We start from the raw sequence: 21,194 nt of genomic DNA, 5'->3' as shown, positions 1-21,194 counted from the left end.
GTTCCAAGATTCTTAATGTTTACAAATATGTAAAGACTGGGTATCAGGAGGCTGGAGCCAGGCTGTTCTCAGTGATGTCCAATGATAGGACAAGGGGCAATGTGTATAAGCTGGAACATAAGAGTTTCCAAAGAAATACAAGGTGGACTTTTTTCACTGTGAGAGTGAGGGAGCACTGAAAAAGGCTGCCCAGATGGGTTGTGGAGTCTCCTTCTCTGGACGCATTCAAAACCCACCTGGATGAGTTCCTGTGTGACCTACTCTAGGTGGTCCTGCTCTGGCATGGGGGTTGGACTAGATGATCTTTTGAGATCCCTTCCAACCCTTAAGATTCTGTGATACAACAGTAGCACCATACAGGAGGTGAGTTATGCATTTTGGCATGTGAATAACAGTCATATTTTATTTATCCCTTTAAAGAAATAATATTTTTATTTTTATTAAAATTTTGGTATTAACAGAGTCTGCTCTGCAAATATATGTTCTTTAGATAGAATCCCTAGTCTTCCTTCAGCTCAAATGGCAAAGGCTAGAAAAGTCCCTGAAAACAACTTCATTTTTTTAATACAGAAATATATACTGTTAATAATTATATAGAGTATTTCAGGATAGCATTGCTTTCAATTAAATCACCTTTGAAGATAAAAGGTTCAGTTTCAGGACTTTTTACATCACTAAAACAAAGCCACTGAAATTTTTACGTTTTATTGCAAGTCTAAAACTGTAGTGCTGTGCAGTGTAGACAGTTTTTGTATTTATGGCCTATAAATAGAGTATGAAGGAAGTGACATCTAAATGGAGTATTATGCCATTTTAAAAGTTAAATTTGTTAAATTTTTGTGAATTGGGAAGGAATTTCAGCAAACTTCAGACTGTAGGTTAACTAGAGCCTACAAATTCTTGGGGCAGAAAAAAAGTAAATGTGATAAGAAGACGTAAAGTTGAAAACGTATGAGTTAGCTTGGGGATTTTGCCAAATAGCATGTTCAAGTGGCATGGATATGTTCCCAAGAACATGTTGTGACATGCTAAAGATTCATTAAAATAAGATGAAAAGAAGAGTCAGTGAACCTCAAGAGTAGCTTGCTTTTGTGATTGCTCTGTTGTATGTTTTGGCAATATGTGTTTGCATTTAATGAAATACGGTGAAGAGTCTCAGAATTTAAGAGTTTTCCATTTATCATATGTTGTTTATTATGCTCAGTTAGGCTTCAGTTTGAGGATTTAAATGTGAATGTGGATTTTTCTCCTGTGCGATCCTAGCTCGTGTCTCAGAATCCCAAATTGATTGGGAAGGAGTTATTCTTTGGACAAATTGGTTTCTTCTTCCTCAGAGTAATTATCAGTGTATTTCTTTGTTTCCAAGGCAGTCTCTAGACTGTTTCAGCATTCCTAGAGCAAATCTGGATAAGTAGTTTACCATTAGAGAAGCATGCCTTTGCACTAATAGTATCTGAGAATGGTTTTTGCGACCAAGTGTGTTTCTCTGTCTCCTACATACTGCTATAAAGAAGCTGAGGTCTGAGCTGCTTGTGATGTGGAATTAAGGTTCCCTACACAGGTGAAGGCTCAGCTTTGAGTGCCAATATTTAAAGTGCATCAATGGAGTATGCAGACTGTTAATCAGGAGTTTGAGAAATTGCAATTTCAGATGTCCTTGATATCAGGAAGACAAAAGCTATCCTAACTTAATTGCTGTGATAAGGAATGCAGGTGACCCTTCTTGTTTAGTTATTTATTTATTCTGAAGCAGGCAATAGGATCACTTCTTAAAGTCAGAAATATTTGAGATGCAAGTACCGGGGAATGGGGGAGTAAAGACTGGTATAGCTTGAGTGCTTCTAGGCATGTGAATCAGGAGTGGTAGCACAGCCCTGCTTATTTAAACTTGGAGTAGATCTGCTGAAGCAGTACCAGACAGACCTGTTTTGAAATACTGGATTCATAGATGAAAAGTCATTCATTTATTGAGAGTAATCTTCAGCTCTGTCCTTTTGAAGTGCTAAAATGAGTTTGTGTAGTAAAATAAATGAGCTTTGCTTGTGCACTTTTCTACGTCTGTTCTCTCTTTTCCAGTCTCTAGCGCTTTAAATACCAAGAAATTTTACAAACTTCTCATAGAAGACTACACCTAAATTATGTTTTGTTTCCCTTAATAGTAGGAGTTTTAGAACAGAACTTAGAATGGAGGGATACTTTTGTGAGTGTTTTCAGATGTGAATTTTTGTTTGCTTTAAATCCTGGAGAAAAGATTTGTTGCTTTGAACAAGAATGAGGTAGCTATTTCAGAGACCCTGATTTTGAGAATATGTGAGTCTTCATGAACACATATGGGGAGGGAAGGAACAAACTGTAAAATTATTCTTTATATTAAAGTGCAAGAACAATTATGTAAAATATTAGTTTTTACAGAATGAAACTTGAGAATCCTTGTAGAGTATAGCTCCCATTCTCCTTTTGGTGAGAAGAAGTTAAGAAGCATCAAGAAAGAGAAAAAGATCAGATATGAAATGTCAGAAGTTGCTAAGTTTCCAAAGGAACTTGTGTATTTCTCTTTATTAGGCTAAGCAACAACTTTTCTTCCATAGAAATATGTTGGATCACTGTAAGTAATTGAGATTTAAAATAATTTTTCCTCTGAATTTAACTGGAATTGTAGAAAGAAAGCAAACGGTTAAATGGGAAGACAGTAACAAAGGAGGAAAATAACACTGACCAAGGATGCACTTTCTACCTAGAAAAGGTCTGAACAGTTTCATTTCAATCTTTTGACAATTGGACTACAGACTTCACAGCAAGCCCAGAAAAATGAATACAAAAAGGATGCAGAGAATACTTGCAAAATTCATACAGCCATACTATACTTAAAAATCTTTGTAGAATTAGTTTGTTCCTAAATAACCTGAAACTTTTCTTTAACACAGAAACTTTTATGTCTTCTTTTAAGATTTGGAACTCCTTAGTTTTATCTGTTTAACATGCCCAAACCATCTTATCATTTAATCTAGAGTTTATCCTTGCTTAGAAAAAAAAGGGCACTTCAAATCCTGCTGTTGTGTGTTCTTCTTGACTTGCTGACATTGTTTTCCTTTTAGCATTTGTTTTCTTGCAGCACCCTTGTTTTAGTACCTGAATCAAAAAATTAACAGGCATTGGTCAATAGTGTGTTTTTTCAATTGAAGTTTTAGACAGAGGATTAACATTTGAAATTACATGAGAAGCATGGAGGTAACAGTAGTTAAGATCTGTGGTTTATTATGGTTTATTGTTCCAAATGAAAAGGCAATTGAGCAGATAAAGGAAAACAGCACACACAGTTGCTAAGTTGCACAAACACCCTATGGAGTGAAAGTGGAATTGTTTACATGGTTCCCACCCTCAGCTGTGTTCTTACTCCTGTCCCAGAATTGGTTGTACCCACTGTCAGGATGGTTGGACAAGGTATGTAGAAAATCCTATGTGACTTTCAGTGTAACCTACCAAAAGTAAATCAGTGGAACCTTGGTTGATAGATATGTCGTGCAGCTTGTCAACAGCCTCTGGGAAAGGGCGTGATTGAAAAACTCAGAATGGCAGCTGTATTGACCACCCTAGTTCAACCCACCTCTTCGTGTGGTCAGTTACATATTACTCTTGCTTAATAGTGTTGCTTCTTATGCAAGGATTCATTCTCCTGAGAAAGTGAATTTGGACAACAGGGAGCTTGCCTTTTTCATTCCCTAGTACCTTGAGCATCAGATACAGCTTCTTGGCTGTTAAGATAACTGTGAGTTGCAGCCCTGGTTATTACATTGTCCTGCCCCTATGGTGTGTAACCATGACTGTAACCATATAGCGAGGACCAAGGAGCCAGCTGGATGAATGAGCCAGCCAAGAGCAAGACTGGGACAGTAGTCTTCGCTGCTGTGAAACCTTACGTTTTGTGAAAATCCTGTTCACAAAATCTTCCTGTACTGCCCCTTAAATTAAGAATCATCCAGTGAACGTGTAGAAGGCTTCCCTCTGTCACTTCAAAGTAAATAAAACCCAAACTTGCTTACCATCAAATTTTTGTCACTGTAGGTTGTAGAGGATCAAGTTTATGTGTTTGTATTCCCCTCTCCCCATAGCTGATTTTCTGTCACTTCTAAACTAATTTTAGTGTATCCTAAACAACCTTCCTGTTATCAAAGAACACTCTGAGTCTTAGGTAAACTACTTTCTACAAACTATCAGTTTATTCTTCTACTTTCAAAACTTTTGTCAGGTATTCAGTTTATTGAGGCATCTAGACTTTGCAGTTGCTTAGCAAAATTCTGGTCAGTATTTCAGAAGCAGTAAGTGCTAATGGATCCTCCCTTCCAGGAATCTCCAATTTTGGGGGCAAATAGTTTGTCTGCAATAGAATTACCTTGGATAACAGTTTTAAGTTCAAATGCCTAAAAAAAAAAAAATCATTTGTTTATGACTCAGAATATTTTCAGGATTCCATTTAAATGCAGGTGATCCAGCAATCTTGTCAAGTTTTTTTTTTATTTTCTGATAATAAGCAGAAAGCTTTTGATGTATGATATATATTCAGTCAGTGGTCAGAACATGTTTTTTTGTCTCTTTTTTTATTCTTCATACATTAAAAGTGTTGCTGTTTCTAAAGTAGCTATTTGAAGATAAACTCTGGGCAGAACTAGAAAAACAACCATGGCAAGGTTTTAGCAGTTATTGTGCACAATGCTGCTCTGTGGTCTGTTTACGTGCGCTGTCTCCAGGAATACATATTTCTTTGCAGCAATAAGTATTCTGTTAACTTCCCTTTTCAAGAGGGAGGAAGACTTAACAAATATGGTACAGAATACATTTATTTAATACTGCAGTAAAAATCTTATGGCACTTCAGAGATTCAGAAATCTTTTTTTTCTTTAAATGAAAATAATGAAGGAGATCCAACACAAAGAACACCTCAATGTTTGTAAATGCTTTTGCCATTTAGGTTTTTGAGAGCTAATCATTGTACCCTGACCTGCTCTAGGTGGGTAATGTTTTGTTTAATTTAAGAATAGTTACAAATTTACATATTATGTAACTGCCTTCAGCTGTCCAGTATACAAGTTTGTGGTGAAATGTATCACCCTTCATATTCTTACCAGCCTAATACTGAGAAAGACATATCCATGCCTTTAGAGTATTCGTTTGGATTTTGAAAATGTGGTAAAGAAATTGGTCTTTCCTAGCAAATTGTTTTAGAGTCTTGCTTCAAGATTGTGCAGGGTAGGGGAGGGTGAGGAAGGGATTGTATCACTGAAGAAGCAAGAACTTCTTCCAGGATTTGGCTGACCTTGAAGACTAGAAAGAATTTGGCATCAGAGTGGTGTGATGATTTAAGTGCCTGTATTTTTCCTGTATGCAATATTGGTAAAATGGGTTGAAACTAAAATTTGAGCCTTGTACTATTGCAACTCTAGAATAAAACATAGTAATGCTGTTGCTGAACTTAACTTCACAGATTTAGGAAAACAAATAGGAAAAGAAACAAATGATAGTTGAGATCTTGCTTTTACAAGCACTTCACCAACTACCACACTGTCATTGTTACCAGGACTCTATATGTTAGCTTAAGATTGAGTAGTTCCATTTTCATTAAAAATACTCTCTTATTTACTAATGAGAACAGAATAACAGGAAGTAATTGCCCTGTTGCATATTTTATCGGAATTTTTAGGTGCTAAGCATTGCCATCCTGTCTTGGAGCTCTAAACACATGTGCCTATTTCCTCAGAAACTGTAAAGAAGGTATGAGATGGAGGGGACTATCCCATACCTGGGACTCATACCAGATCTAAGCAACATTTGTAGTCTGAACTTAAACTGCCAGTTGGAAGTCACTTTGTTTTAAAATGTGGCATAAAGTCTATTGCTTCAAAGGGGAATTGCTTTAAAATGAAAACGGATGTGTTATTTCAGTTTCTGTATTGAAACAAAGTTTACAGTGCTTATTTAGCCAAAGCTTTACAATATGGGAGTCTGACTGAAGTCCACCTGCTTAAATGAGAGAGTACATAGCTAGATTAATTTGTTTTTCGAACACCTTAATGGAGAACGGAATGATTGAAGAGGTTTAAATTAAATATGTGGAAGATTAGTGCAGTGGAAAGACTTGGTAGGTGTATTTAGTGCTTTGTTAATTTTACTTGATGATAGCATGGTAGGGATTTCAGAGTGTCTAATTTATCTTTTCCATTGTGGAACAGTGTTTAACTCTGAAAATTCTTGACCAACATCAATTAACAGTTAAATAGTAAGAATAATTAAAAAAACCAGTGATGAATTGCTGTTCAGCAATTTAAAGTGTTAAATAATTCTTCATTATCTTCTGTAAATTCTGTAATATTTTTTTTCCCAAATTTATTTTTTAAAGACTGATTGTGCCCTTGTTCATTAGATATGATGTAGAAACATCAAAGCTGTTTTGTCATACCTTATTTTGTGGCTGCACCCAGTACAGCGGTAGTCACAACATAGCCTGCCTGGCTGTGTAGTCAGAAGGTTACAAGAAACAGGCCTAGACATATTTTGAGAAACATGATTCCTAAAGTGTCTTAAGACTTTCATTTAAAAAACCAAAAAAAACCAAAAAACCAAAAAAAACCAAACCCAAAGGATAGAAATCTTTAGTTTTAACTTTGCATTTTTACTTTCGTCCCTGAGGAGCCACAGACTCTCTTTAGGAGAATGCACTAAAAAGCCATACATGAATTTAACTTTAACCAGTCTATGCTCTTGGGAAATGTTTCTGCTTTTGCAGAACGTGCCATTAGTCTGGAGGAGAGTCACTGAAAAGCAAGTAGGCTGCCAGGAAGTTGTGGCAGCTCGTAAATATTTCTTTCTCTTCAAGGATTCAATATATTAGATGTACTTAATGTTTTGAATTTTCCAGTTGTATGTTAAGGTAAGAGATGTTTGATGTGCTGTGTGTACAGAAGGTTTTTTTTGGCCTGAATATTCTCAGCTATTTCTATTATTAGAATATGTCTGGGCAGAAAAAAAAGAAACCCAAACCAAAAGGAACTTGATATTTCTTTGAAATTCAACATAAAGTAAAAATAGTGTTACTACATCTCTCTTGAGGATGCTTCAGAGAAATGGTCAGCAGCTTATATTGAATAACATACATGTAATGTACTGTTAGATAAATCATTAAAAATTAGTTGTGCTCTTTTTCAGTTATCCTCTGTCTTGTGATCCAGATATAACAATATACCTTTCTTGTGCGTATATTTGGTGGTTGATTGTTTGTTGTGGGTTTTTTTTATCCCCTGACAAAAGCTAGAGTAGAAATGGTTCTAGCACTGGTTTATTTAATGTCAAAAAACTCCATCTGACTAATGAAAGAAAAAAAAAAACCTCTTGTTGCCACACTATTAATCCAATCTATATCTGACTGTATAGTGCTTAACTGCAGGAAATGCTTGGGAAGCCAGGGCTTATTTAACATACAGTGTTTCAGATTAACCAAACGTGAAAGTTTTTGCTGTATTCAGGAAGGAATAAGTAGGCAGTGCTGCTGTCTTTCTGGCTATTATGCCAAAAAAAAAAAGAGAAGGAGGGAGCTACAAAATTCCTGGAAAGAGGAGCCTGTTCAAAATCAACAAGGAAACGTCCTGTCTGGAGCAATGGTTATCCTTTTAGCTGAAGCATAGATGAAGAAATCTGGCCTCCCTCCTGGCTGAGAGTCTCAGCTCAAAGCAAATAAAGTCAAAGAAGTCCTATGCTTGAATTTTTAATCTTATGTTCTTTTCCCACAGTAGAAGAGATTTGATGTGATGAAGAAATTAGATCATGAACCAAATTTTAATTACTTCAAAGTTTGTTTTGTTGTTTTGATTTATAAACTTTATTTCCTTTTCTGATATATGGTGCAAATGTTTTTCAATGATAAGTGAGCTAGGAAAAGGTAGTGAAACAGATACGGACAACCTAATAGTTATTGTAACGTACGTCATTTAACAGATGAATATTTTACAGAAATAAAGATCTAGAAAGCTTATCAGTGGGAATTTTTTGTTTCAGTAAAATCAATTGCATAGAAACTATTACAAGTATATCTTAATATTACTTGAAGAGTATGTAAGAGAAAGCTGGAGGATACTTAGCAGATTAAATGATACCAGCTTGGCTTAGATGTGGTATTAGAGACCACATCAAGATAAAGAGAAAAGGAAAATATGCTCTTCCAGCAATAGAGTGTGCAGATGGGCTTCTTCATTGCTCGTGTGTTACAAGCATATCAACACTGTCCTAATACTGCTGGAGAGACACTTCTCAACTACCCTGTCAGCATCCATCTTCCCTTGCCTATGAGGCCCAGATGACCTTGTGTTTCTGGCTCATCTGTTCCTGTCCCCATGATACCACCCCCTGCCCTGCTGATGGACTTCAATTTTGCATCCCTTGGAGGTATAAAGCTTGTCTAACACCTTCAGGAAAGTTGTTTTCTCCTTCTTTGCCACCATCTTTCCTTGTAAAAGTTTGATTTGGCAAATGCAAGAAATTCAGTGAAGGTTTTGAAGCAGTAGAGTTCAATATACATGGCAAATTAAAAAGCATTAAATTGTACAAAATGAGTAAGATGTTTGCTATCAGTACCCAAGCTGTTTGTTTACTGTTCCACTTTTACTTAAGGATATTTTATTTTAACTGTATCTTGCCATTTAGGAGGCTTAAGTTTTGTTGTGGTTTTTATTTCCCTGTGGAGTATAATGTTACAGTAGTCTGATGTGTAATTAAATGTGTAGGTCTCTTAAAAATACGGAGCATAATGAAGCTTGCAAATTAATTTGTGGAGTAACACATGATTGTCTGTTGTGAAGCACCAAAAAGTAGGCCCTTTGTTTGCAATGATGTTGATGGTGAAATACCTATATGTCCTCCACGTGGGCAAATGGCTTTTCTTGATTTCAGTAAGTGGTAGCAGGGAGTTGGCTTGCAGAACAGTTAAGGACTCTTCTTGGGAGAAGTATTGGCTATTAATGTATTAGTTACGATGGGCCATAATTCAGAACAATGACTACTGCTTTATTTCAGCGTAAAATAAGGTTTGTATATTTTTCTCACAAGACTTCTTTTGTTTTCATAACTTCTTAGGGGACATGTCAACATAAAAGTTTCTGACATGCTCCTTATTGAAACCTTTATATACATTCTTTACTACCTGTAGCAATTATCTCCACAAGTGGGACCTTGGTGAGAGAAGTTGTCTGACTTGGACTGGATTACCACCTGATTAGTTTTTCAGGTTAAGCTCTATTGCTCCACATGTGAATCATCTGAGTTTTCTGTTGTTTGTGGAAAAAGGTGTTGAGTGGCCAGCAGTGATACCAAATATCAGAGACAGCAAAGTACATCATGCTGATATTTATTGAAGGTGTAGCACTTAGAAGAAAAGAAATATTTTAATATAGCAGATCTCTTTATTGTGAAGCTGAAGGCTGACCTACCTAGTCTTCCTTGGTAAAGTTCCTGCACTTCCTGCTATTAAAAATACTTTGTAAATATATGATGACCAATGAAAACCTGCTCAAGTTGGGATTTGTTTGGCTTTTTTTTTTTCAGAAGCTGGTCTGAGCTTTCCATCAAAGATAATACTTGATTTCTTTGCAGTTATTACATATTTTTCCTCTCTGGGGATTCTATGAATTAAGATGTTAGAATTCCAAACCTGGATTACTACCTGCCTGATTATCAGTTAACCTGCTTAATTCTCCTTATAGGAGTGCATTATGTCACTTGAATATTTTTTTTTTTTTCTTTCTGATGCATGCTTATAGATGTCTAATGGAACTGTATTGGTTCACTACATTCTAGTGGAGATGTGTCCAGTACCAGCTCTCCAACAGCAGCCTGGCATTTCCCTGTTGAAATCCCCTCTTCTGAATTGCATAAATAGCAATAGCTTTTTCAGGCTGAAACTTCTTGTTCCAAATATCTGCTTCACCTCCTTGTCTTGCACTCTGAAGTTATTTAAATTATAACTAGATTTCATACAGGATTGAGGTTTTTTTAATAGGAAGTAGGAATTTCTTTAGCTGTTGGCTTTTTTGTTACACTTCCCTCATTTGCCTCCATGAGAAATGCAGAGAATCTGTCACAGCCCTAAGGCTCTGAGCACAACAACTTGCTTGGGATGATTTTATTTTATGAGTGGATTTTTCCAGTTACCTGGGACTTGTAGCGAGGTGGGGGTTGGTCTCAAGTTGTGCTAGGGGAAATTTAGATTGGATATTAGGAAAAGCTTTTTCACTGAGAGGGTTATTAAGCATTGGAACGGGCTGCCCAGGGTGGAATCCCAACCCCTGGAGATATTTAAAAGACGCATAGATGAGGTGCTGAAGGATGATGAGTAGGAGTGGAACCTACCAGAATCTGCTCCAGGGTGGACGTGGTGTCAGCTCAGTTATGAACCCAAGTAGAGTTTCTTGTAATCTCAATTTTCAAGTTTAGCTTTAGTAATTTCATTGTTAGTTTTTTTTTTTTTTAAATAGTTTTTCGTGTTCTGTCTGTGCTGCTTCATTTCAGGAGTGCTTTAAAATTTTTGTTTTGTTATAGTTAGGGATGCTTAAAGGTTTAAAAGAGTTCATATGTAGATCTTGTTCAGGGGAATTTCTGTGAGTTTTCCACAAGTTGTTTCATATTATGATCTACACTTCGCTAACAGTGTTTGTATTCATCAGAGATTCACAGTTTTGGTTTAGATTTTGAAAGCATTACAGAACACTTGAAAAATTTTACTTGTTCTTGAGAATATGAGTGGAGGATGGTTAAAATCATAACTTACATGTTTTTTTTGAACTTCCTGTATAGAAGTTGCTATACATCTTACCTGTCATACTGTTTCCTCTTGAAAGGAAAGACCATGCGCTCTTTTAAGGAAACTGGTTATATCATGAACTACTTTGAGGCTTGACCTAAGTAAGCCTGTAAATCAGATAATTGTTTTATGGCTATTATTTTGTACAGTGCTTTGTGAATTTGGAAAATAACAAATTTATGAACCATATATTCCTGTATACTTAACATAAGATTAAAGAATATGAAGCCAGTTGTTATAGACAAACAGCAAAAGAAAGTGAAATGTTCCATTTTCCATGATTATGTAACTGTTGATACTACAAAGTTGTTGGGACTGATACTGTATCATAAGCATATAGTATACTCTTAGAGGTTATCAGACACCTTGGAGAAATGGAGTTGAGTGTGACTGTGAAATGAAATCAGAGAACAAAGGATCTCAGCTTCAAGTTTTGCTTCACCTTTCATCCTGAAAAGGAAATGTATGCATTTGAATTGGTGTACTTTGCATGTTGATTTTTAATAGCTATAACTTATCACTAAAGGGCTGGGATTTGAAAAAAAAAATCTCTTGTAAGTTTGTAGTGTTATATTCTGTTGTATATCATTTCTAGTTTGGGCCAAATAGGAAGTACCTTTGACACTGAGAAATAGGATCATAAACAGTAGTGGCAGTTTTTACTGTACATTGAATTTATACTGTCCTTTATCAACTGATGGAATTTCAAATTCTGTATTTGTTACTAGCGTATGACTTTTGACAGACACGGTGCTGTTTCTGACAGTGATAGAGTTAACTTTCTTCAGAGTAGTTACTATAGGGCTATGTTTTGGATCTGTGCTGAAAACAGTGTTGGTAATTCAGAGATGTTTTCTTACTGCTGAGTAGTGCTTACACAGAGTAAAGATGTTTTCTGCTTTTCACCCCACTTCCACTAGTGAGCAGGCTAGGGGTGCACAAGAAGCTGAGAGGGGGGACAGCCAGGACAGCTGACCCCAATGGACCAAAGGGATATCCCAGACCATATAATATCCCACTCAACATATAAAATTGAGCGAAGAAGAAGGAAGTGGTAACGTTTTTCTTCCAAGTGACTGTTATGTGTCACATAACAGGAGCCCTGCTGCCCTGGAGATGTCAAAACACCTATCTGCCCATGGGAAGTGGGAAAGAATTCCTTGGTTTATTTTACTTGTGTCTGTGTTTTTTGCTTTCCCCATTAAACTGTCTTTTTCTCACCTCATGAGTTTTCTCACTTTTGCTCTATTCTTCCCTCATCCCTCTGAGGGAATGGGCAAACAGCTGTGAGGGGCTAAATTGCTGTCTGGGATTAAACCACAACAGACACTTATTTCAAACTGAAAAGCACATTAAAGGACACTTTTTTGGATTCTTTGGATACACAAGTATGTTACCTTACGTGAAAACATTGATTTGCCACACAAAGACAAAAATAGAGTATATTATTTACTTTCTTCATTAAGACCTGAACAGCAACATTAGAAGCTTTAGTTACACATCTGAGTGGAAGCTCTATAACATCAGACTTGGTACTCATGTAATGAAAGTATGCATGTTGACAAATACCACTGTTATTGAAGGAGCAGGAAAGGGAAGATATTGCTAAAATTCCTAAAGTAATTTATTTTTTAACTCACATACTGTGTATAGTATTCAGCTTTCAAAAAAATGATGAGTTTAATCAGTTGTAATGCGATGATCGATTTTCCTGCCCTGTGCAAAATTAAAAATATTCATTCTCCAGGGAGACTTTATAGTATCCTCTTAGTTTAGAGTTGGCTATGTTAATGTTGTGAGTGAGCTCTCCTTGGGCACTACCTGTAGGAATATTGCAAAACAGAAACATAATTAGTTTTCATATTTTAATACTTTAATTTGCTTCAGGCTGTTAAACTAATTTAATATACAATCATAGTATCACTCTGTAAGTGATTATAGAGAAGATTTTTTGCACTTAAGATTACAAAATTTTTAATAGGCTTTTTTCTTACAAATTCCGTGTGAATGACATATTTTCAGTTATTTGTAACAAACAAGGTTTTTTGTACTGAAGTGTGCTATACTGCATATATTTGATACTGCAGTGTTTCTTGCACTGAAGAGGATTTCTCTTGAAATGTTTGTTTTGGTTTGGGGTTTTTTAAACTTTCTTTTTTAGAAAATAAGTATTGCTGGTTGATGTGTGTCATGTACTCAGCTAAAGGTCAATGACCACAGCTAACTGCTTATTAGATGCTTTAAGTTCTTAACAATTTGTATGGTGCTTTCAGTTCCTCTGTAATGGCAGTTATCAGGAATCCTCCATGGAAGAATTTAAAGGTTTTGTCAGGTTTGTCACTGTTTTCCTTTGTTGACATTAACTTCAAGTTGTAGTCAAATCTGATTTTTAAACACGACAGGCTTGTGCTTTGAAAGAAGCACTTGTGTTCATCTGATAAAAATTGGGCATGGTTTGTGATGGCACGTCTGGTTAGTTCTATGAAGTCCATCCTAACATGTCACTGCTTCCCTTTCTTTTTTCTGTTACCACAAACATTTTCTAATAATGTTTGTACATGGATCTACCAGTGGACCTTTGCAATATTGTACTAAAGGATGAATTGACAGAAGTGCACCATTTTTACATTTCTAATGAATGGTTACCCTGCCAGTGTGTCTTGTGCAACAGAGGACTGAGTTCCCACAGTAGAACATCAAAAGTAGTTAGAGGATTAGGAGAGGTTCTGTATTAAATTAAACTGAATAGATGGGAGTTCTTTAGTTAACAAAATTACCATACAACTAGAGTACCACTTCTGTGAGATTGTGTTGGCATAAATGTGTGTGAATATAAGTATATATTAATGAATGAGAGACTTAAATACAAGAGCTGATTCCTGCCTTTCACGTCATCAGTCTAGATGCTGTGAAGGTACAAAACCTCAAGTCACTGTTACTTTCCAGATGGTTTCAAATGTATTTATAAGTGTGGCATGAGCTTTACTGTATTTACTTCTGTAGTTGATTAGACACTGAGCTATGGAAAAGTCAATGAAAAGGGAGCTGCAGTCTTTGTGTATAAGATTTTGGGGTGGCTTCTTGTCCTAAGAAATAAGCAAGAAACCTCCATCTGCAGATTTGCCCACATTTGGCATAGCCCCAGTTATTCTCACATCTTTTTACAAGTGGTTCTGCAACAATATTTTTTTCAATATCTGTGCATATGCCTGTGGCATGACTGACTAATGAATATGTAGTGAATACTGGAATAAGTTAATGTGGATAGGAACATGCCTACTGTTAACTTGACAGCCATCTGACACTGTTGCTGTGTAAACCTGCTGTAATATTATAAAAGTCTACATGAGAATACGTGCTCTGATTCAGAAGTTTTCCAGCCATTTGCTGTCACTGGTGACTACTGGGAAGTGGATAAATTGGCTGCTGGTGTTAGCCTAAGAGTGTGCAAGAAGTAAATAGCCTGGATAGGGCAGTTGCAGCTTCAATCTCTTAATCCCAGTTTCTGCTCTTTCAGTTACTGGTCTTCAGCAGCTGCCTTATCGTGCAGTTAGTTTTGTTACAGGGCTGGATAGCAGTGTGAATTGCAGTGTCACATTCCTCTGTTGTGATCTGTGTTATGTGGTTCACCCTGAGAACAAGTGGCAGTTTTTTCTGACAAGAGAAATCCTGTTAGGGATGCAGGCAGCTGCCAGAATGCCCTCTAGCACCTGTACCTTCCCTTGTTGGGAGTGGGGACAGCTTGAGCAGTGCACACCGCTGTTTCACTTGGCAGCACTGGACAACACAGAATCGGTTATGAAAATGATGCTATGAAGTGTCAGTCTCTGCAAAAAGTTTTTGAAGGTCTTCAGAGCAATTAGATACAAGATGCAGCTGAGTTGCAGGCAGGGCTACTCTGTTCTTCTCTTTCCCTGCAGCCACAGCCTGCAATGCATTGCGCTGCTTTTTGGAGTTCATCAGCACAGTCCTGTTAGGTGTTGTGTAGAAACATGGGTTCCCAATAAAAATAGCAATATTTTATCTGTCTAATTGTTAAAAGTTTTTATCATTTCTTTTTTAATAACCATGCTCTTGTAAGACTATATTAATATCAGTGTACTTAATCAGACTTCAGGCCATAATCTCGATTAGTTTTAACTGTCTTATTACCAATATAGAAATTTATCTTTCGGATAATTTAAATTTAGTAGAGAATGTTTAAAATATCATTCAGCTTTTCAGTATCTAGACTTCATATTTGGACATGCTAGCTTTCTTGCAACAGCTTTAAACATATTTTGAAACTGAAAACTCTGACCTTACCCCACTGAATCAGAAATCTTTACAGTGCATGTATAGCCAGCCATGTGGAAACCTCTGCAGAAATAAGATCAAAAACTACAGGGTCAAAAATTTCCCCTTGTACTGTTCCTGTACTGTAGCTCAGAGTTAGGTCTTACATTAGTACATTATGGTGTATGCTTCAATCATTTGCTTTGTATCACAATTACTTTTTGTTGTTTTGATGATGTAACACAAGAGGAGGTTATGTGGCAAGAAAAATTCTTCTCTTATCCTAGGTATTATTAAAGGCACCAAAAAATTCTTTGGGACTAGTAAGCAACTCTCTTTGCCTTCTCAAGAACTTTGCCTTCTTGGTTAAGATGCTCAGTTTCCCCTCATTGCTTGGGATAGCCTCACCAAAGCATTTCACTGTCCTTTTTATAAGGGTTAAAGGCAACTGCTCATCTCTCCACACTTTACTCAGGCAGAGCAAAGGACAAGATAATCCCCTCAGCCTGTTAAATGCTCCATCCCATCTGGTAGGTGATAATTGCATTGTAAGAGGATTAGCACAGTGGGGTATGCTTATAGTGTAATGAAAGCTCCACTACAAGTGTGAAAGTCAGCTGAATGCCTTCAAATAATTTGGGACCTTATATTTGCACGTTTTTGTAAGTATGATAAAATAAAAGTTTAATTCGGAGAAGGAATGCAGTATTTCTTCATGCCTTCACTTGTGTGATTATAAATTTGGTTTGGAACATCAGTAGTCTAAATGGCTGAAAAACACTCTTGTAGGAGCAGTGGAATAGGCTTTTGTTTAGATGAACATTTTAGGGCAATTCTATGATTATAGCTGTATAAAATGCGTCCCAAGTGTTGACTTTTACTCTAAACACCTGTGACGTGAAATCATGGACCACAGTTGTTACTAACATGAGAGTACCTACCTATGTTATTAAAGACTGCTTAGAAATTTGACTAAGCTACACAGTGATGAATATCAGAGTAATTTTGTGTTACAAGACAGGATTTGAAGCTGAAAGTAACTACTCTCGCAGCTACTAGAATAAATGTTTTGAAATTTCAGTTTCAAGCATTGAGCCTGAAGTAGTACAAAATGATGCTTTAAAAAAATAGAACTTGTCCTGTGTTTTGTTTAAGTTTAGCTAATGCTGTCAGTAATGAAGACACTAAATCTTAGGGCTCAGAGCATTTCATAAGCTAACTGTAAACTAGCTTCCTTGCCTTTCAAGATGTTAAAAGATCTGTTTCAAGGTACTTAAGGTATGTTACAGAGCAGTACCTCGGGGCTGATGACCGTCTTATAGGTTGCTCTCTCCAGTCTCCCTGTACAGTACAAGAAACTGTGTGGGTTGTTCAGTACTGACCGGTAGATGCAATTTTGCTGGTTTGAATATTAACCTGGGCTTGGTTAGCCCATGTTTCATAGCCAGATAAATTAGAAAACTGAGAGGTGTGTGTATGTTTATGTAAATGGTAGTTGGGTGTATAAATATGCATGGTGTGCTGTAGCTGCATTGGTGATGTTGCATGACCTTGATGCGGGATTAAATTTTTTAACGAATTAAAGTTCTGTGACCAGGTGCTTGGTTGCTGTTTCTTTAATTTACAGTCTCTGATTTAGCAGCAGGGTTTTTTTTCTGGTCTGTCTGCAGTAACTTTGCTAGTCTGAGGTGAGGTTTATGAGTGTGGTTAAGCTCAACCTTCTGTTACTTAATCATGGCTCTTGAGTGCACAGGGTTGAGTAGAAGGCTGCCTCTCCAAAGTTGTGGTGATGAGACATGGGAGTGATTTCATAATTTTTTTTTTTCCTTCCCCTTTAAGTTCTTGAGACTTTTTAAGATGGCTGGACTCTAAAGAACGTTTCTTCATTTTCTTATTTTAGATTGAAACTGTTTATCCGAGAAGAAAATTTGAGAAAATTGCTCTTTTTTTTTTTTTTCTGACATTCTGCAGTTTTAAATAAACCTAATTGAAAGATCATGGCACTCAATCAACAAACCAACACTCATCCAAAAAATGAAGCATGTCCTCTCTCCCCACCCCATATTTTGAAATTGTCACATGAAAATCTCACTTGAAAGAATCATTAAATAGACAAACTACTTAAACATTTGGAAATTCCTCTTTGTTTTTAGGAACAGGATTTTTAAATCTTACATATATTAAAAACATTTAAATTTAAGAAAAAACTGTTTTACTGTGAGGATGACAGAGCAGTGGCACAGGCTGCCGAGAGGGGTTGTGGAGTTTCCTTCCTTGGAGGTCTTCAGGACCTGCCTGGAAATGTCCCTGTGCAACCTAATGTAGGTTGACCTGCTGCTGCAAAGAGGTTGGACTAGGTGACCTTTAAAGGTCCCTTCCAACTCTACCATTCTACGATTCTATGATATACCAAGTGTCTGGCAAACCAAATAATATATGGTATATAATACTTTTTCTTCTTATTTAGGTGACAAACAGCATGTTTGGTGCTTCAAGGAAGAAGTTTGTAGAGGGGGTTGATGGTGACTACCATGATGAAAACATGTACTACAGCCAATCATCTATGTTCCCACATCGGTCAGAAAAAGATGTAAGTTGAATAAACTTTTTTTTTGTTTCCCTTTCAATAGCAAGGTTTGTTTCAAGTGTGTGATGTATATGTGAGAAACCACTTAATTTAGCTTTAATCTGTGTGTGACTTTTCAGTGTTAAGTGCTTTAATTTTAGTGAGTTTATACATGTAAACTTCAGCCATATGAGGTGTATTTGTAGCTTAAATTGAGTTTTTGATTATATCTTGTATTTACATGTTGTATCTACAGTGTGTTTATTGTGATTTTGCATTTTACACCTTCAACTTTGTTTCTGAGTTCCTGAGAACAGCTTTGTGCAACTTGTTTGTCTGCTCAAACATTCTAATGTAGGTATTTGTCACGTTTGTAATAACACAAAGTTACAAACTCAATTATTCTTAAACATTTTTCCCCTTGGTAATGCATTATTGTATGCTAGAACTGAATTGGCATTACTGAAGCTCTTCTTAGTAAAATAAATCTAGAAATATATGGAAGACTGAAAACATGACTTGGAGTTCGTGTCACCCAAAGGTCATAATACTGTCATATGACAAGCTTACATTTAATATCTGTAAGCAACATATAGGCTAGATTTTCTTTTAAAGAGAGAAATAACGTAAATATCTCTTTAGACTTTCCAAAAAAGTGTCATTGCTTCAAGTCTCTCTCCACGACTGTCCAGAAATACAGTTGTTTAGTAGCAGATGTCAACATAGTCTTGATAGACCTTGATCTTTGTGAGCATAAACATTTCTTATAGACTCTTAGTTAGCTGAATTTTAATTAAAATTTTCACACAGAACAAAATAGGTTTATAGTTGAAGGCCTTTTAAAACAAAACCAACCAACCAACCAAACAAGAAAGCTTAAAGGCAGCTTTCCAATTCAGTTTCATAAATTATTTTGATGAGAAATTTTAGGTGAGCAAGTGAAAGATAAGAATATACTGGTGTTAAGAAAATTAAATAGCCTGCTGTTTTCTGTTTATGACCGTTAAATATGTGCACAGGTACCACGGATGCACACAGAAACAATGGAATATTTATAGTGTTGAACGGACTTTCCTTTCTGTGAGCACCAAGAGGTGTGGGCAGCTTTCTCAGAAACAGTAGGCACTATTTCTCCAAAGTGATTGTAGGCTATGAAGTCCCCACTTACAGATTTGATGCACCGAGGGAGAAATCATTATGGTGTAGTAAGAAAGGTGAAAGGTAAAGTGAGATGAATGCTGTGTTGTATAGTGTACATAGTGAAAGCTAGTGCTTGGCACACTGGCACAGTGAACGAGTGTTTTAGTTGCCTACTCTTTCTGTAGGCAATGTTGCAGAAGTGGATCTTAGAATGGGACTTCAAGAGAAGGAAGGTGGGTGTTCCAGACACCAGGAATGACAAATGAGAAATCGTGAAAGCTTGTGGGAGAAGTGGCCAAAATGGGGCATAGAAGCTGCTGTAGTTGGCAGAAGAGTGATGTCATTCCCACAGGAAATGGAAGAGTGGTTGTTTGTTTGTTTGTTTGTTTTTGGGGTTTTTTTTTGGCAAAAGCTGAAAGTTTTGTTTTCAAATCCTTTTTAAGGGTTTTTTTTTCCCCCACCCTGTAGCTTCACTATTAACCATTACAACTTTCTGACTTTATGCTTATGAAATCTCAAATCATTATGTGCTATTGTAATGTATTTTTCTTAAGTTGCGCAAAATAAATATATGGTGGTGATGTTTACATTGTCTGTACACCTTTGATCACTCGTGTATAGTGAAGTGTATGTTCTGTATTACGTGTTCCTTTTGATATCTCATTTGGCTCACAATAGAAAAGTTGCAAAAGTTATTGTATTCTTCCAGTATCCAACCAATTTTCCAACTTTGAAAGTCTTTTCCAACTGAAAGTAACCATGTAACAGTCTTTCAACTGGAATTCTACTAAAATTATTTTTCTATATATAAGAACACAATAAATATATCAACTGTGTTGTTACTTGGATAATGCTTAGTATTGACAGATAAAAATAAATTTACTCAATTTTCTCTGAGTAAGCTAATAAAGACTAAGTTCAAAATCTAGATCCAGTTTTATTAACATCTAGGAGAAAAACTTCTGTCATTCTAGATCTTAAAACACTTTGAATCTTTCTATCTTTGCATTTATATTGAAATGGAGTAGGTAAACATGGGATAAAATAAAGGTAGAAGAAACTTTGGGGAAAGCAGTAAACTACTTCTACATTCAGAAAATCCAACTGGTAATAAAACACTCTTTGGGAAGGGCTAAAGCTTCTTTAGTGTTTATCCTCATACTGGACATGGCTACGTGTTTTTCTAGTTTTCACTTTGTTGAAGTCTTACAGATTCTGACTTTGCAAGGAATATTGCTGCATGGATGTATGTGTACTGCAAGCAGAGCAGCATACAGAATGGTGAAACCTTCCTGAAATTCAGAATAGAGTAAGGACTCTTAGTCTAGGCATGTTTTCTATAAAAATTTGGAACCTATTTCTCACTTGACTTTTACAGTAGGGCTTCTGTTCTTGTGAAAAGGCATTGTCTTCAAGTGAGGACCTATACATAGGTTTTGACCTGGTTATGAGTTCTTTTGCTTTTCTGCCTTAACAAATAAAGTGGAGATTTTAACTTTTTTCAGATTATGTTAGGAAATAGTTCTTCACTCACTAACGGGGAAAAAAGAATTTGGAACATCTCTGAAAAAGATGTGAGAAAAAAAATCTACCTTTTACTAAACAATTTTCATAGGGCTTACTGATGCAGTATTCCTGTGACTTGTTGCTTTGGCTAATTTCAATTTTAAAAGAATTTCCTTTACATGAAGGTGTGGTGAACTAAGGCTTCTCAAGTCTTGTCTTAAATTTTGAAAACTTTTTATAAGTTGAAAGAAGTAGCAACAAACAGTTAAGGATGTGTTATTTTTATTTCATAGCCTCAAATGTAGCTTAAAAACTGAAAGCTTTCTTAGCTGATTTTTTGTTAGGGATTACGGGTCTAGACAGTCAGGACTGATATTGTAATTGAAATGGTAATGCTGCATATTACTCGTGCGCAAGTGCTTTCAAAATCATACGAATGCTGTTTGGGTCTATTGTTTTAGGCACAAAATTATGGTTTCTTAGATGAGATTAGGTCTTACTGAAGTCAGCCAATGCTTTCTTTTTAGTAAATGAGTGGCTTTGCCTTGAGGCATCACAAACTTCACTGTGCTAAGTAGGGAAGTGGAACAGGGTATCTCCATGAATATTCCGTCTATGAATTCTGCTGCACCTAGGGTCAGCTCAATAATCCTTTGGCAAAGAAATTAGTTATTTTTTTTCAGAAAATAGAACAAGAAAGCGGTGTAAGATTTTACTGGAAACAAATATGGTTCTGCAACTTAAATTGATATCAAGATGCACAATTTGACCACAAAATAATAACAGCTTATTTGTGACTAATTTCACTAATTTAATGGAACTGTCCGTGCACTCAGGAACATAATTTTGAGGACACAGGTACATGTA

At 36.2% G+C, this 21,194-nt stretch overlaps 1 protein-coding gene across 3 annotated transcripts in view; it reads left to right on the top strand.

The window, feature by feature from the left end:
* The window catches only part of CNOT2 (CCR4-NOT transcription complex subunit 2), an 89,901-nt gene that overhangs the window by 34,064 nt on the left and 34,643 nt on the right, over positions 1 to 21,194 (top strand). For all 3 annotated transcript variants that reach the window (XM_062016370.1, XM_062016378.1, XM_062016385.1), the window contains one exon: positions 17,583 to 17,705. In XM_062016370.1, coding sequence (XP_061872354.1) covers positions 17,595 to 17,705 — 111 coding nt within the window. In that variant the 5' untranslated portion in view covers positions 17,583 to 17,594. The remainder of the gene's footprint in view (positions 1 to 17,582; positions 17,706 to 21,194) is intronic.

Source organism: Colius striatus, chromosome 1 (genome assembly GCF_028858725.1).
Source record: "Colius striatus isolate bColStr4 chromosome 1, bColStr4.1.hap1, whole genome shotgun sequence".
Lineage (NCBI taxonomy): Eukaryota > Metazoa > Chordata > Aves > Coliiformes > Coliidae > Colius > Colius striatus.
The sequence above is the reverse complement of the archived record's forward strand: the minus strand, read 5'-3'. Positions and strand labels throughout refer to the sequence as shown.